The 18,601-nt window shown below is 40.1% G+C and overlaps 1 protein-coding gene across 4 annotated transcripts in view; it reads right to left on the bottom strand.

The window, feature by feature from the left end:
* The window catches only part of SORCS1 (sortilin related VPS10 domain containing receptor 1), a 578,836-nt gene that overhangs the window by 116,276 nt on the left and 443,959 nt on the right, over nt 1-18,601 (bottom strand). For all 4 annotated transcript variants that reach the window (XM_069568056.2, XM_069568058.1, XM_069568054.1 and 1 more), the window contains exons 8-10: nt 18,353-18,442; nt 10,988-11,167; nt 830-976 (exon numbers count right to left, since the gene is read on the bottom strand). In XM_069568056.2, coding sequence (XP_069424157.1) covers nt 830-976; nt 10,988-11,167; nt 18,353-18,442 — 417 coding nt within the window. The remainder of the gene's footprint in view (nt 1-829; nt 977-10,987; nt 11,168-18,352; nt 18,443-18,601) is intronic.

The following is an 18,601-nucleotide window of genomic DNA, read 5'->3' on the forward strand; positions in this document are numbered from 1 at the left end:
ATCAAATAGAAAAATAATTTGATCTAATCTACTTACTGGCCCAATGCTAGACAAGTTTTTACAAGACATATTTCAAAGTCTGGGTCAAAAAATTTGTTTTTAAGCATCAGATAGTAAATATCTCATTGATAGAATACACAGTTTCCCATGGCTACTCAACTCTGCCACTGTAAAGCAAAAGCACCCATAGACAATATATAGGTAGTTAAGCATGACTGTGTTCCAATAAAATTTTATTTAGAAAATAAGCAGTGAGCTAGATTTGCCCCACAGACCATAGTTTATCAATACCAGCTTTATATAATGACATACATGAATGGAACATATTACAAAGAGTTCCGATTCAGGATTTAAATCAGTGATCCTTATCTTTGTTTGAGGCATACATTTCTCTGAAAATATGAATAAGCATGTCCACTGGAAAATATACTTACACAATTCTGCATTCAGTCCATCAACTTTACAGCTGAATTTGTCTGTCGTTAGATCCTTAACAGGTTATTCATGGGAAAGTAAGCGGATCTTTTCCCACCACAAATGGAAACTATCATAGTTTCCCTTACGCTACAATATGTGGTCCTTATCAGAAATTGGACAGCAACTGAACATCCTTGGAAATAAGCAAGAACCTTACTTATGTTTTCTTATGGCTTTGGTCCATCACAAGCAGCAAAGCTGTGACTCTTACCTATATCCGCCTTCACACCCTTCCCCATCCGCTCCTGTTCATCAGTTGAGCAAGAAGCCCTGCGGTCATGTGCCTCTGCTTTTTTACCTCCATCTCCAGCCCTCAGTATGTGGGGCATTTCACCCCCATATGAAGACTCACCAGCAAGCAGTGCACAGGGTCCCCTCTTAGGTCTGTGTCTGGAGCCTGCAGCAAACGCCAGTCTCTGCCTTTGTTGTATGTGATGAAAGTCTTTACTTGGTTGTCAATCTTCTTGTTAGCCAAGAACATTCCCTTTATCCCTGCTACCTGGGAAAAATTGACATGGCTGAAAAATACCTCAATTTGAGAAGAAATGTAATTATTTTCCTTAAAAAAGAAACCAGACTATCAAACTTAACTGTGATCACTTGTCTTAAAGGAATGAGAGTGAGGGTTGTGCTTATGCATGACTCCCCGGGCTGTGGGAGACAATGTAATGGCCCCATGACCCCTATGCCAGGGCGAGCCCAGTGCAAGTTTGACAGTCTTCTTATCTCCTCTAAGGTAGGTTGACAGTAGCTTACAGCTGCCTAGAGATAAACTGATGCTGTTGGCTCTGTGCTTGGCAAATGATAAACAAATAGGGGGTACAATATTTTGGCCACCTGATACGAAGCACTGGCTCACTGGAAAAGATCCTGATGCTTGGAAAGATTGAAGGCAAAAGGAGAAGAGGGTGGCAAAGGATGAGATGGTTAGAAAGCATCACCAACTCAATGGACATGAATTTGAGCACACTCCAGGAAATAGTGGAGAACAGAGGAGCCTGGCATGCTATAGTCCATGGGGTCGCCAAGAGTCAGACAAGACTTAGTGACTTAACAGCGACAACTTTTATTTTATTTTAGGCAAGCACTGATAGTCTTAAATACTTTATCTTCTTCAATTATTGCAAAAGTCCTTTTGGGTAAATATCATTTACTCTGTTTCACAATTGAGGAAACTGAGGCTCATTCAGGTAAAGTGAGTTGCCCAGGATCATAACACCTAATGTCATATAAATGGTAAGAGGCAGACCAAGGATTTTAACCCAGAGCTCTGTGGTTTCACAGCCCCTGCCCTTAATGATGAAATCACTGCACTATTTATAGCCTTGGGCAATAAAAAGAGATCAGTGCAAACTCTGGATCCAATGACTATCACTATTTTTTTTCTGTAAAATATCTATTAAACTACCAAAATACATTAAGCAAATGCAAACAGCTTTTAAACATAAAGAAGTAGTGGTTTTCCTAAATTGTCAAACAATTCTTCCTCAATTTCTATAATACTATTAATCCTACCATAAACAGCCCTTATTATTTATTTGACTCTACAGACATGATTACTTTTTCTTTTTTATATCTTAGGAAAGATGCAATGATAAAGAAGTTGCCAAAACTGTGCAGGAGAAATCATTAATTGTGTGTCATATTTTTCACGTGTTTTAGAATTCAACATATTTATGCATAATTGAGTCTACTTTAAATTATAACAATCCAGGAAAACTTGGTAGTGAGACAAGGGTCTGAAATGTGTTGACAGGTGCATTCTAACAGTCTGCAAAGGTTATCTCATTTAATCCTCACGAAAGCCAAGGAGATATAGCCTCATCTGAGGATGAGGGAATAGAAACTTAGATTAAGTGGCTTTCTGGAGCACAAGCAGAGACTAAATGAATAAGCTAGAAAGAATACCTGAACCCATTTAACTTAACTCAGGTCCTTTATATTATAATATGAAAAAATTTAAGCAGAAGGATGAAACCATGGTTTCAGTTCTTGCCATGTACAAAACACTAAACCCAGTCCTTTTTAGGTAAAACCTCCAATATTTGCTATAAACCTGTACAGCACCTATCATCCTGATTCTACAGATGAGGAAACTGAGGCATAAATGAAATCTAATTGCTGAGGATAACAAAGACTTGGGGTTCACACCCAAATCTGCTGGACTTCCAACATTCTTTCAGCAAATACGGCTCTGACTTTGTCAATTCAAAGAGGCTGGGCTTCGATCAATAGAACACGCACGTTTTGCCTTTGCTTTTGACACAGTCAAACCTCATTAGTTCGTACCTGCTGTTTTGGCATCTGGGATAATTTAGAGTTGAGCCAACATTGTACTCTTTTGCAACAACAAGTTTGTTAAGCAAATAAATGGTATAAATGAGTTGCTGGGGGGAATACTTTTTGAACTACTTAGGAAAACAAGCTTCATTTGGGGCCTGTAACAGTAGCCAGAATACTTTTTTACACACTGTGGATCCTCCACAAATGTGGAAGACGTAAATTTCCAGAAATACTCTACCTCTTAACAATGGCATGTTAATTGCAAACAACGTTTATTTATTCACTACACCGGCTCCATAAGGATTACACACCAGGGAAGCCCATGTTGGTCTTGCATATGTTCGAGAGGCTGCTACATATTTAAATGACATTATACTGACAATTCTTTAAAGCTTTGATTTCATAAATCAGAATTTTCCCACAGTTGTACCCATCTTCCCTCCATAGCAGTACCAAACATGGACAATGCAACACTGTAGTTTATAGGACATAGAGAAGGAAAAAAAAAAACATTACCTATTCCAGTAGTTCCCTTGCCACTTCCCGCCCCATTCCTCTTTTGGCCCAGGTGTCAGAGCGGGGCTACACGTGTTTAGAAGCTGGTGCATTTGATTTGCAGAGGCGGGTGACTTTATTGGCCCCCAATTGTCTGGCTTTATCAAATGCCTCTAGAGCTTTGTAATTCATCTCTGGCAACCTGGCCTTCAGGCTTATCTTGAGGAGTACAAACTTAGCAAAGCCAGGGGGATGTATCACAATAAAGGATAGAGCTGAAGAAGGTCTGCTTATTTTCCTCTTGTGGCCAAGGCACTTAATCCAGGAAAATCCCATTTGGAGTGTATTTTTATCCTATTTCTCTGTTTATTTAGGCTTCTTTGGCTTGGTCTGCAAAGATGGGCACCCTTGCCTGCTGTTAGGTTTTTGTGCCACTCATGGTTCCTTTTCCCTGAGCCTGAGAAGCCCACCCGCCTGTCACAGTGCAGGCTTGTTATGAGGTCTCATTATGTTTCTAGAACTTCTACCCTCTTACTGTGGACTCTGGATACTAAGGGAGCAGTATTAGTACCCAAAATGTCGAATATGTGTGTATATGTGTGTGTGTACGTACATATATGCATCTATGTATTAATGTGTGTGTGTGCGTGTGTGTGTGTGTGTGTGTCTAAGGTCTAGGTTTCTGCTGAGGATGAGGGTACACATTTTTGTTTCCAGACAACTCCCTCTGCATCCACATCATGAGCCCATCTGTGCACTGGGGTGGGCTGTGGTGTGATGACAGGGCAGGTTGCGGGGTGGAGGGTGGAGTAGTATTCCCACTGGAAGCATGCCTTCACATAAACACAGAGGTCAGGAAGATATGCTTGTGGAGATGGTATATCCCACTGCTGGCAGTCTGCCTCGCTTCAGGGAAGAGCTGCTACTGCCTCTTCTGCCGGTCTCAATTCTGCACAAAGATGCTGAGTATGTTGAGAAGCCACTTTTATTTCTTTGTCATATGGGGGAATATGATACCAAAAGTTTCAAAGTTAATTAGTAATTATTTCTTATTCTCTAACATCCTACAAGCCAAAAATACCACGTTGATTAGATTTTTCAACATAAAGTGTCAGAGTTCAAACCTCAAGACAACACAAAGCCCTGACCTCAGGATATCAGCCTCAACGTGCCACCGTTACTTCTCTTGTCTTCCTTTCTTTGATCATGAAGGCTACCCCCACTTCCTGGGACAGCATCCCAATGCTGACCTCTCCCTACCCATCCTTCAAGACCCAGCTCAGTAAGTCTTTACCAGAAGCCAGAACCTCTCTTTTAATCCTGACTGTCCCCATCTCTTCTTCTCTGTCCTTCAATATGTCTCTCACACAGATGCTATCTACATCTTGGCTCTCAACAACCATGTAAGCTTCTCAAGGGCAACGGTCTTCCTGGAAATGTGTCTGGTACTCCTCAAACTTCTTACCACATGTGAATTCTTCCTAGATTCTCCTGTCATCTCTCACATCATCATGTCTCACTCGGGTATAACTTCTGGATTATCATTCAATCCACCATATTCTCTCATTGAAATTAATAATTGAAAGTCACTTTATACAAGAAGTGCTACTTTTGTTTTTAGTGAACTAGGTAGTAAGAATTCTTCATTAGAAGAGAGAACAAATTCACAGTGCCCCAAATGGATTAAATACTTAAGAAATGTCAGACATGACATGAAAGGCTTTTTGCAAGCAAGTGCACATCCATCTCCCCATGCAGTGTAAGTGGTAGACTCATTGCACCCTCATTCTACACATGCAAGAACCAAAGTCTGGATGGGGCCAATCACTCTAAGGCCATTCCCCCAAGAACCTTAGGAACGAACTCCACATCAGTGTGTCTAACTTGAGAACCCAAGAACCTAACCCTTTGGCAATACTAGTTCTTCAAACTTCTCTCTCATCCTGAGAGAAATGTTAAATGCAGATATTACAGGAAATTGCTTTTTATTCATTCTTCAGTACATGTACTCAGTAGTTGCTCAATTAATATTTTTTAATATCCATCACTTATATGTTCTAAGTACCAGGAAAATAGCACTTAGAATGTCTAAGGAAGTATACATTCACTCTGCAGGTGTTTTTTGAGAGTCAGAATATGCCAGGTACTGGGACTTAGATTTCTTTGGTGATTTAAAGAAAGAACTCCAGATATCTCCTTTGTTTCTTTCCCTAGAAGGTGCTTTCCTACCCCAGATCTTTCATACATTCCACATGGTGGCCATGTTAGAAAGATTCCTGCACAGGAATTTTTGTTTATTTCCCTGATGCTGACTGGGAGCTGATTCCTCCCAACCTCTCTATCTCAGACTTTAATTATGAATCTGAAATGTCAAACTTAGAAGAGAATTTTAAAAATGAATCAATGACAATGGTGGGAAAGAGAACATATTGCCACCATAATGTCTTTGGAGACAGGATATTTTTTGTTCTAAAGAGAGAATCCCAGCCAGGAGAGACACATACCCAGCCAGTGCCTTTGCCATCAGAGAACCCACTCCCAACAAAGACTAAGTATTTTTGCCTTCCCTGTTGTCTTGGTCAGGCAGCACTCACCTACCCAGGGAGAGAATCACCTTAAATAATTAGAGGGTATATTCTATGTCTTGCAATAACTATGTCCTAAATGGGAGAGGAATTTTCTTCCCTACCTCTTACACTGGATTGTAAGAGGTAATCTTTTCCCGAGAATCAAGGTGTAGCTACATCCTCAGAATTGTGGAGCTTTCTCTTATAGAGAGAGGTACTCATAACATTGGAGCAGGCAATGGCACCCCACTCCAGTACTCTTGGCTGGAAAATCCCATGGATGGAGGAGCCTGGTGGGCTGCAGTCACTAAGAGTTGGACACCACTGAGCAACTTGCCTTTCACTTTTCACTTTCCTGCATTGGAGAAGGAAATGGCAACCCACTCCAGTGTTCTTGCCTGAAGAATCCCAGGGACGGGGGAGCCTGGTCGGCTGCAGTCTATGGGGTCGCACAGAGTCAGACATGACTGAATTGACTTAGCAGCAGCAGCAACAGCTCATAACTTACGGAAGACACTATGTGTGTAACAACATGCACCGCTCACCAGTTACGTCTGTCATACCGCCCACTGTGCCTCACTCCTGCATGCATGCATTCCGTGCATTCTGAATTCACAGCCAGGTGGCTTCATTCTCAACACAACCCCTTCTGCTTGGCTGGGGTGAACTGTCATTGTCCATTAAACCAAAGGGCTCGCCATCATCATTAATTAATATCCCCTTCCCAGAAGAGGGAGGATATTGCCCAAAGCTGTCAGACTCCGTATCATCATCCGCTCCAGATGGATATACCAGGAACCACATGTCTCAGACACACTCATCACAGCTCTTTTGCTCCGGCCACCATCAGGCCTGCTGTCTTCTGTGATCTGCTCCACATGGTGCTACCGGAGAATTTGTGCTCCTCGGGAATGACAGAATTTTAGGACACTTGTTTCTAGGATTCTCTTGCATGAACACATCCACCAGGCAAAATTGGGAGTTTCAGGATAACATAGGGTGAATTTGCTTAAACTGCAGGCTCAGGACTTGGCTTAGTAAATGGTGAATAGGTCCAAAACCGTCATCTGCTGATTCTGTTCATGTTGGCTTTTTCCCAGACCATTTTCTTCTTCCCGTCTGATCTCTCCTGTAGGTATCGTCTAATATGATTTATGCTGCTCTCTAATGGGCTTCTATCTTATGGTTACTACTTGGCCACAATCAAATAGAGGCCTGAAGGCTGATCTTTCTAGAGACACACAATAGTTTCTGGTTAAAAGACTACACACTCTAGAATGCAGATCCTAATCCTGACACTTATGAGTTTTGTAATCTTATAAAAAAATTATTGCATTTTCTCTGCCTCCATTTACTTATAAACAAGATTGATGATTACAGTCTCTGTGTCATAAAGTTAATATATAGATTGAATGAGATAATTTAAAAGCTTCTTTATAAAGTGTTTAAATGGTATCCTAAGTGGTATCCCAAATATTATCTATTTACTGTGATATTTCTTCAACAAAAATCACTACCCAGCATTTTTGCTCTGAGGCCAACTTTCCTGACTCACATCTTGACTCTTCATGAATGGGGTCCATGGCAGTGGTTACCTCATACTGAGGGGAATTTTTGGTATTTTAATAACTAAACCATGTAAGATAGAGCCCCAACACTTTGTCCCCAACATTTCCCTATCTCAATACATACATACACATGGTTCTGGTGTAGAGAGAACCTCATTTGTTATAAGGTTCCAAGGAGAGAGTGCATAAAATGATTATTTTTCATGAGAACTGTGCCTCCCTCTGCATTTCCCACACAGACTCGCCAACAATACATATGCCTGATACACAGACTCATCACACAGTCATATTACACAGTTCACCTCGGCTCACATAATTTAAAGAGCACATGAGAACAGCAGGTGATCAGCAGGTAGAAGCCAAGAGTGCAAGTCACCTTCCTCTGTCCCCCCCAAAACGTGGGCAGACGTGCATTCTATGTATTCTCTCTCTGTCACCCCCTCCTGGCGTGTTGCTCATCTCTCCTCATTAATTCATTTATGGATTTTCTTACTTCTCATTTATCTCTAACCACTCATCATTCATTGCCGTTCGATGGGGAAATTCATGCTGGATGGCTTTCAGCTTCCTGCTAGGCAGAACAATCAGCTTTAAGGAACACTTGTGCCAGGTTCCGTGTCAGCCAATATTCTTTCTATCTACGTAATTGGCCTATATGGCATTGCTGTTCTGATCACATCAATTTCAAATCAAGTTTCTGTGAACTGCCAGGTTAATAAAACAAAGCCTCTTCTTCCCCTGGCCCCAGGATGCAGAACACCTTTACATAATGTAGGCCCACCACCGTTCAAAGTGAGGGTAATAAGAGCCAGCAGCTTTCCTACAGACAGTCAACCGAAAGGAGAGATGCAAAGGGAGGACATAAAGGTTACCGAAAAATGGCTGGCCGTGTTCAGTCACTCTGGTTCCTCTTCTCAGTCCCTGCCTGTTAGTAATTTTTGATTTCAGAAAACCATTCACGGAAACAATTGCAAATAACAGGACATGACAAAGTCCATCATCAAGGGACTAATTAAAATGTTCTCCATTTTGGCAGAAAATAAAATTAACCAGAGAAACTATTCCACATGGACTTAAAAAGAGGGAGAAGGTCATCAGGAAGGAAAAACACCACCTGAAAATCAGAAAATGTTTTCAAGAGAGCAGGGACAGATCCGAGGCTGATTAGTGTGGGACAGTTGAGTAGATTTCACACTCTCGAAGCAAGATATTCCCACTGTAAATGCTGGATCAAAGCAAGAAAATGTGTGGTATTTCAAAAAAACAAACTTAAAGTTTAAATGTTTATATGACATTTACAAAAGAGGACCAAAATGTGGCAATTTACATTTGTTTATAAGAAAAGGTTCAGATGGTAAAGAATCTGCCTGCAATGCAGGAGACCCGGGTTCAATCACTGGTTGGGAAGATCCCATGGAGAAGGAAATGGCAACCCACTCCAGTATTCTTGCCTGGGAAATCCCATGGACAGAGAAGCCTGGAGGACTCTAGTCTATAGGGTTATACACTCTGAGAAGAGTCAGACATGACTGAGCATGAAGCGTGTCATAAGAAGACAACTTTGGTGATAAAGGATGGCATGTGGCCTTGCTAACTGCAACACAGGAAGGAATAGAGATCCTGAACAGTGGAAGTACGTTGAGCATTTAAATAATATGGGTTGGTTTTAAGATTATAAGACTAGAACATTGTTTTCAGGCTTAAACTCATTGGAATGTAATATTGATTATGCTATCTATAATCTGTTGAGTATTGCTATATTTCAGGCACTGTTCACAGTACTTTAAGAAGATTAGCTTATTTCATCCTCAATGAAATCCTACCAAGTAGATATTACATTTATCCCCTTATTTTAAACAAGGAGACTAAGGCTCAAAAGTTGTTGGATTTATCTCACGGAGATATATATGTGACATGGTCAGGATTTAAACCCAGCCTGCTTGACTCCAAAATTTACACCCTAAATCACAATTTTATCCAACATGGATTTAAAAGTAAATCACTAGAATATGTAAATGTTTTCCAGAATACATGTTCAGTTTGAGGCTGAGATATATGATACTATATTTATCTGGAACATGGGCAGGAAATGAAGTGGAAGAAATTTGTGACTGCATAAAAAGTTTGCAGGGTATTTTCCTAAATATATACACACAAACTATGTCTTATGCTGTCTACTGTAATTTCCATTACAAATACTTGAGCTCTGAGTTGTGCTTACAGTTTGCTAACATGCCTTTATATATACAGAGAAGTTTAGATACTAGAAGAAAATTCCCCAAAATATCTAAAGATCAAGGAATATAGAGAGCATTAAAAGAATTCCAGTGATAGGTTTATGTTTCTTAAGTGAAATTGGTTTTTTTCTTTGACATAACTGGATATGATTCCCTTTCTACTCATCACACAAACAACTTATATTCTCTGAGCTTATCCTCAAATAAATGACAGTATCATTGTGACTGAACGCATTTAAATCAGTTTTATAACTATTTTTTCAATAGAATATAAGTAGATGTTTGTACTTCCCAAATTCCAAATATGACTTTTGTAATGGCTCATTAAAACCCACTATGAATCCTTCATAGCACAAGACTGACGCATGGATAAAATCCGTCCCCAAATAGCAGCTTTCTTTTACCTGACTCTACTTTAAACAGCCAGTAAAGTGTTAGTGTTTGTCGTGAAAGCTAACTGAGCCACCACATGACTTTATTTTGAACCTGGTCCTTCTGAGAAAAAAAGGGTCAGAGTTCCCTTAAGGAAATCTGGTAAACTCTGCTTTTTGTTTCTCCTCCTTAGCCCTCTTTAGGAAAAGAAAGACATATGAATCTTATCTCATACATTGGACCCCTGAGAAGATGACAATCAGCTTGTAGAGGTTATGTAGTCAGAAAGGTCTTCAAATCCAAGTGAGTGTCTTCTTTTTTTCCCCAATATTTAGCTACAATAATTTTCAAGTTTTATTTTGTATTGGAGCATAGTTGATTAACAATGTTGTGTTAATTTCACATGTACAGCAATGTGATTCAGTTACACATATATGAAGGATAGACTGAGAGTTTGGGATTGACAAGGACACACTGCTATATTTAAAATAGGTAACAAACAAGGATCTACTGAATAGCACAGGGAATTCTGCTCAATATTCTTCATGACCTAAATAAGTAAAGCATTTGTCAAGGGAGTGTGCTCTGATGCAGTGCAAAGATGTTCTCTTAGTTCTTTCTTATGAGACGTAAGAGAGCACTGCCGGTCACTTCCTTGCTCTACCCCTGACATCCATTAGTCCTTTAAGACTATTTTCAAGCTTCATACTAGGCCCACTCTTATTCAAACCTTTTAATTACCTGACTGCTTCCCCAGATACTTTCCAAGTCTTCTGGACTTGGTCAACAAAGAATCCCTCCCAGAGATGTCTTATGAATTGCAAATTAACCAATATAAATGTTCTGCAATCCCCTCCCTCTCCCAAACAGACCAAGGCCACATAAGGAACTAGTCATTAAAATGACTGAGGGAAGGGCCAACCCGTAGCCTTCAACTGCCGGTCACAGCACTGCAGTGGCTGAAGACCCCACATGCCTTGTGACATACCTCATAGAGGTCAATCATGACGTTGCCCTCAGGGCCTCTGCTGCTCTGGACATTCTCTAAGGCCAGGGTGAAGTAGACTCCGCGTGTGTCTGAGATGTAGAGGTTGTACGTGTCATTCTGGTTCCACTCTTGGACCGCTGCAAACACTTGGTTCTCATCAGTGCTGATGACGTGCATGTCCTAAGGAAAGGCACAGGGAAAGGAAGAGGAAGAACATTTTATACGTGCCCCTGGCATGTATCCACATAATGTGAAGACGAGGAACACAGGACAGGCATGTAGGTAGCGTGAGGAAGACAGAGATTTTCCTTGTGTGTATCTGTGAAACAACCATTAGTTGAGCGCTAGTCACATATTTCCGTTGTCGCTTACAAGGTGAGGTCATCAGAAAATAAGACAGAGAGGTGCTTGGTAGCTCAGTTACCATTTAATTGCCTCATTAGATAATTTGAAGGATAATTTCTCAAAGATGTATGACTTTGGAGAATCAGGCATCCTGATAAATTTGCAAAACACCGAGTTCATGCTCAGAAGGCATATATAGGACAAAACAAGGGACAGAGAGAAAACAGACAAGCTTTGCACCTCTCAGTGTGGTCTATGGAACAGCAGCATGACCATCACCTGTAAGACTGTTAGACACACAGAACCTCAGGCCTCACCTGTCCAATAGAAACCTGTATCTTAATAAGATCTGTGGATGGATAATATGCACACCCAAGTTGGAGAAGCACTTCCCTAAGGCTCAGCAAGCCCTAGAAGTCCCAGAGGAAAAATGTTTACCTGAGACCCCAGAGTACTAGCCTTCAGGTTAATGAGCATTCCAGGTCTTAGCTTATCTAAACCTGTACCCTGAGAAGTTCAGCAGGAAACCTTAAATAAAAGAGGGAAAAAACGCTCTGCATAATTGATGATGTTTTCAGCCTCTGGTTGTCCTGGAAGATAGAAACAAGGCAGAGGTAATGAGAGGCAGTGAGCAGAACCCCCTGGGGTGGCGGTTCTGAATCCTTTCTCCCCGACTTCTGACCACAGAGGAGTAGGTGTTCAGGAAGAGGCTGTCTCAGACCAGGGCTTGCCGTCTCCCTCAAGGATGCCAGCTCATTGCTCTCAGCAATCTTTCCCCCTTCACCCAAGGTGGTACATATATTGGTATCACTTTAAAAACCCAAAATCAAAATAAAACAAAACAAAACCAGAATTGCACATAAGCCTAAAGGTAGAAGAGCAACCTGAAAAGATCCCTGGCCTTTGCGTAGCTCAGTGCTCAGACTCTCCAAGAGCAACCATACATTCTCCTCGAAAGGCTTCCGGAGACCTGTCAGTTTTCCTTGACAACAATTCCAATTCTACCTAACTTGTAAATTTCTCATTGTAACCTCTGCCCATATTCTCTCAATCAGTCAGTCAGCAATTCAGCTTCAAGTGTGTTTTAGACACAGATTCCTCTTTCAAGTTGATCATAGTGAACTCATGTGATTCTAGAAGGAAGAAGTCCTTACTCAAAGGGTTTCATGTTCCTGACCCCTTTTCAGACCTTACTGCCATACTCTGGAGTCTGATTACAATTTTATAGAAACAATCCAGAGGCAGGAGCCCACCAATGAATCCTGCCCATGGATCCAAGGTGGTCGATAATGCAAAGTGAGGTTTGGTATAAAAGTTGTCCAATGTATGACTTTACTTATGTACCTTTTATTTTTCTTACGTACATTTCTTCTGGCAATGATAGCTTGATGTTCTTTGAAAAAGATTCTCATCCCTCTCAGACAAATTTCCCTCTATGCTCAGTCTTTGCTACTTTCTCCCACCCTCAGCACCAGAAATGATCTTGCAGGCCTAGCATTCAGGGAACGCTGACTGTTGGACTGGCAATGGGCATTCCACCCAAGCAAGCTCAGTAAGACATCATTCTAGAATGACTGTGAATTACTACACGGAGAGAGAAAGTATATTTTACTGTCAGTTTGCAAGCAGTCAGAATAAAAAAATAAAATCTAGATCTGTTAGAGATATATCTTGCAGGTAGAGAATAAGCCAATCCAGAAAAAAAGTAGGTATGATTTAATAAAGAATTTAAAAAAAAGAAAAGAAAACAAAACAAAAGGTAAAGAGAGATGGTTCAAATTCTGTGACACTCTTGGAGTCTCTGAACGTGGATACCTAAGAAGTCTGGCCACGTGTGAACTTGCTGGAGAGGACAGTAAAGCAAAATGATTAAAAGAATGGTCTTTAAATAAAGCTAAGTTCAAATCGTAGCTCTGAAATTTAGCTGTGTGAACAGAACTTTGTGCCGCAGAATTTCTACTTGTAAACTAGAGATAATAGTATGTCCTTCATGGAGTTGAAAGGATTAAATCAGTTAGTAAGTATTAAGCATTTAACAAACAGTGCCTGGAACCATACAGGCTATTTTTAGTTACACAAACCTTAAATCTCCTTTGTTGATTGAGCCAGGTGGATTTGGCTTTTCTGTTCATTGCAAATATTAGGGTATTGAAATATTATATTTATATATATGATATATACACTAATACACTTAATAAAAAAGTGGTTCATCCACATGATTTTTTTTTCCTAATGGAAACAATTAACTGTGGAAATTAGCCCAAAGGTCATTCATCCATGGAGGGCCAATGGTTCCTCGTTTCCTACAAGACAAATATCAATATCCTTACACTAGCATTTCAAACCCTTAAACAACTACTCCCAATTCATGTTTTCTTCCTTGTTAGTGGGGTGTAGCATCATCCCTGAGTTCAAGCTAAAATATTTCAGCACTAACCTGAACATCACATAACTAATTCCCACCTCTGTGTCTTTGGAGTGAATCAGTGCCCTCGTGAACCTCCGAGGTCTGGGCCACAAATAGATGATGCATTAAATAATCTTAGGGGCCAGAGTAAATCATCGATATTATCCCAGCCCACTTAAACTTGTCCTTGGTAGATGTGGAAGAGAAAACATGGATGCTTTTAAGTGTTTAAGTCACTTAGAGAACTATTCACAGAACTATGGCTGATTCATGTTGATGTATGGCAGAAACCAACACAACGTTGTAAAGCAATTATCCTTTAATTAAAAATCAATTAATTAAAAAAACAACAGATTAAATGGTCATCACCAGATAAGGGCCAAGGACAGATCTCTTTCTCTGAATACAATCTAATTTTATGGAATAGACTGTTTAAAAATGACAGATGACATTAGTCTTAAATATTTTAACTGAAACCTATGACATATTTAAATACCATCTTCCCTTTTCTTGTCTACATCCACTTATATCAGGAAAACATGCTATTTCTCCCAAAATGGCACTTCATGTTGAAAGCTCGTACTGAGACACAAAATTTTAGACCAAGAAGTGAACTCTGAGCTCTTTTAGAGCATTTCCCAATGTCCGTTCCATAGGACATCAATATTGTTGGATTTTAAGTTTTTTTTTTTTAATGGTTCCCTCTGTAAAATGTTTTGATGAATGCAAATTATACAGCTTTCTTGCTTGCAGGACATCCTAGAACCTTTAAATACTGGTGAGCTTCTAGTAGTCCCCAGACAAGAAGCATGGAATTAAGTTTATTTCCTTTTTTAAACTTTCAATCATAAACCAAATCTTCATGAAGCATCTCTAAAGGCATTTTATTGAGTAACACATTTGAGAAAGTATTATTGTGAATCTAAGCTCTGTATTTTAAAAATGCAAAAAAAAAAAAAAAAAAGAAGAAAAAAAAAAAACAGAAACTGATAAACCCTCCCAAGGTTCAGAGCAGGTGAGTGACAGATCTAGGTCTGGAATTAGGGTCTCTCGCTGTGAATCAAGCAGCCTTTTCATCACCCACACCCCAGTTCACATCGATCTTCTCCAACACAGACAACTAGATCCATACTAATAATAATATTACCTTGCTTTTATAGAGTATCTGTCCTCCAAAATGCTCAAAGCACTTTCATATGTATTGCCTCATTTATCTCACTTGAGTAGCTCAGAATGAGCTCCAAGTATGTCAAGGGAGGAAAATGGTCACTAGCTCTCCTTCTGCTGGGCCTCATGCTCTTAACAGTAACAGCAATATTAAAATCTCCCCACCCCTGCTTTCCGATCATCTTTGCCACTGTATTATTATTATTTTTTAATACAGCCCAGGTTAACCTCAGTCTTTTTAGAGCTGATGCAATGGAAGGGGATGACTAAAGAAAATCTGATCATGGAAGTGCTGGCTTTTGTCTCCGTTCCTTCAGGGAGCATGGAGCTTTGCTCCTTTCCTGCTGCAGCAGGAAAAGGTTTGATAGCAGGTCATGAAACATGCATCTTTGCCATGGATCACTCCAACCAAGCTGAGGCTTCTCTTTGAAGGTATAATGGGATTGTAATGAGGCATCTCTTTGCTTTAAATAATAAACACCTACTCGGACCAAATAATATATTCATTTGCTATAGTGGCTATGATTTTTCTGGGAACAAGCTAATTTAATCACTGCATTCTTATCCTCAGACCTCAGATGAGACTGAGTAATGGAAAACGCTCATCTGGGACAGTGGAGTGGGGATGGGGTGCAGATAGCTGATTTAGGCTCAAAGTAAAACTTCTCCTTCCAGCTTGGCACAATACCACTGGGTGCGATGATCCACAGTGATTGGTGTGATGCCAATGAAAAAGCAATGCAAAGTATGCAATTCCTAACACTCCAGCCAAGGGCCCAAAGTGATTTCTTTGATTTTAAACTACCATTTCTGAGACAACTTAGATCAATGGGACTTTTTCTTTGGACGCTATTCAGTGTATAAAAATCTGGGGGGTGGGCGGTGCTGCTCCCTTTTAGTTATAGACTCTATTAGTTTATTTTGAGAGTAGAAGAGTATAATACAAGGAATGCTGGTCTGGGAGTCCACAGACCTATTTTAGCCTTGATTCTGCAGCAAGCAGCATTTAGTTTAGCTGAAACTTATTCCACTCACAAAGTATATTCCCAAGAGGAAGTAAGCAAGAGATGAGTGGCTCAGATATGCTGTTTCCTGATTTGGTCCCAATTCCCACACGCCTCTTGAACAGAAGCATCTCACTGCATTGAGTGTATTCTTGTTTTTAAAGGTGTAAATCTTGCAAGCCAACTACTTCATTTGTTGGTCAATCAAAGTCAGAAACTTATTTCAGTGCTCAAGGGAAACAAAACAAAACAAAACCACCATCTCTGTTGAACTTACCAAGATACCATGATCATCTCCCTCATGGACTTCCCTAAAAGATTACTGAGGGAAATGTTAACAACACTGAATTTTTCTTTTACTGACTTTATCAAATTCTCATCTAAGGCACAACTCCAATGTTGTGTTTGTCTTTTTGTAAAATAGTTCAAGCTAAATCACGAATGAGGAGCATTTAAACATATACAGGCACAGGCATACAGTTCTGGGCAATTACCACTGTTATTAATCTCTTAGCAGCTGAAAATAGTAACTACTCACATGGAAATAGTTTTTTGAAGTTAACAGCATAATTTAATGTGTGTTATTATCTCTAATGGGCTGAGGTTTACAGCTCACCTCTCACTACGCTAGGGTTAGGGGCAGAGTGATGGCCAAGAAGGAGAATTCTGCCTGGAGAAGCCACTGGCTCTCCTGGGAGAGAAGACCTGCTGTGCCCTTGTGCTGGATCTATCACAGGGTCCCCGGGCAGGAAGCTGGTATTGGTCCAAGAAAGCATATTACAAACTCAGGGATAAAAACGCAAGACACAGAGTCATGGAAATACAATTGAAAAGAAGTTATTGATGCTCTTTGTTCAACCAAAGATTTCAAAGCTGAGCTGCATTCAAACCTACACTATCCCCTTCTTATAGCCACATACATCTCCCTTGTTTCATGATCAACACACCCACATGTCAGAATGGCTATCATCAAAAAGTCTACAAAGCATTAGCAAGGATACAGAGAAAAGAGAACCCTTGTATACTGTTGATGGGAATGTAAATTGGCGCAGTCGCTGTGAAGAATAGTACGGAGGTTCCTCAAAAAACTAAAAATAGAACTACCACACGATCCAGCAATTTCACTGCTGGGTATATAGTCAAAGAACACAAAACACTAATCAAAAAAGATAAATGCACCCAAATATATATACATGTAACTACACATATGTGTGTGTACACGTATGTACCCCATTATACATATCAACATACAATGGAATATTACTCAGTCATAAAAATGAGTGAAATCTTGCCTTTTGCGACAGTGAGGATGGACCAAGAGAGAATCATGCTTATGAAATAAGTTAGAGAAAGACACATTCTCTGCTATTGCTTATATGTGGAATCTAAAAAATAAGGCAAACAAATGTATGTAACAAAAGAGGAGCAGAGTCACAGATACAGAGAACAAGAGTGGTTACCAGTGGGGAAAGGCAATGGTAAAGGGGATAGATAAAGGCATGAGATTCAGAGACATAAACTACTATGTATACAATAAATAAGGGTACATTATACGGTACAAGAAAATATAGCCATTATTTTATAATAACTTTAAATGGAGTATATAACCTAGAAAAAATATTGACTCACTATGTTGTACACCTGAAGCTAATATAATACTGCAAATAAACTATACTGCAACAAAATCTTTTTTAAATGAAGACGCATTTCAGTGGTTGTTGCTAGAAAAAAAGGCACGATGCATTAACAATTTACGGCCACTTAAAATACATCACAGTGGCAACAAGACAGCAAATCCACAACTTTGAGCTCCTAAATAAGTTTCGCTTCCACTAGGTGGCGCTCCGTATTAACACAGTTCTTCAGTGTTTATGGAGAGACAGCCTGGGGATGTTAGCTGTTGGGAGTCTCTTGTCTGCCTCTATTTTCAAAAGAGTACGTTTTGGGGGAGGTTTTAAAAATTAGCTGTGTCGCTGAACCCTAAAGACAACTAGTCTCATAAGTTCCACTGGGAGGGAAAACAAAGGTCAGAAGCTGTATCACTGTATCTGTGATATAGTGACCGTACCACTTTATAAATAATAACAGGTCAGAATACATATGTATCACACCTGTTGCTCTGATATACTGTGTGTCCAAAGCATAGTTTCTGTTTTGCTAAAAACCAATATATACCACTTAAGCAAAAGCAAATCGGTTATCAGTTTACTCAGATGTCCCTACAGTAAGAATTCCGAAGAATCAGAGAAAGAGAGAGGAAAAGAGGGCTATGAGAGGGAGGGACCACTGAGAGAGAAAGGAAGATAGTGAGATTGGCGAAAAAGAATATAAGTGAATTTGAGAAATGGAGATGGGGGATTTTTAAAAAATAACTACAAGAGGCTGAAAGTGTCCTTGGGAAAAAGAATAGGTACTGAAATAGAGAAGCTGATCAGGCCATACCTTGGGCAAAGCATATTTGGGGAGCTTCATCTGGGCAAACGCATTCCTTCGGTAGGACACGTAGTAATGTGGCCGTCCCCCTGATGTCAGCTGCAACGAAAACACCAAGGTGGTAAAATGAGTCACTACCACAGTTACAGGTCACAGAAGAACAGTCCCTGCACGGAAAGGGTAGGTACCAACGCAACAGCGCGAGTGACTACTGTGGGCAAGTGTAAAGCTCTGGCATCCAGTTCCAAAACAACTCGG

Source organism: Ovis canadensis, chromosome 22 (genome assembly GCF_042477335.2).
Source record: "Ovis canadensis isolate MfBH-ARS-UI-01 breed Bighorn chromosome 22, ARS-UI_OviCan_v2, whole genome shotgun sequence".
NCBI classification, from domain to species: Eukaryota; Metazoa; Chordata; class Mammalia; order Artiodactyla; family Bovidae; genus Ovis; species Ovis canadensis.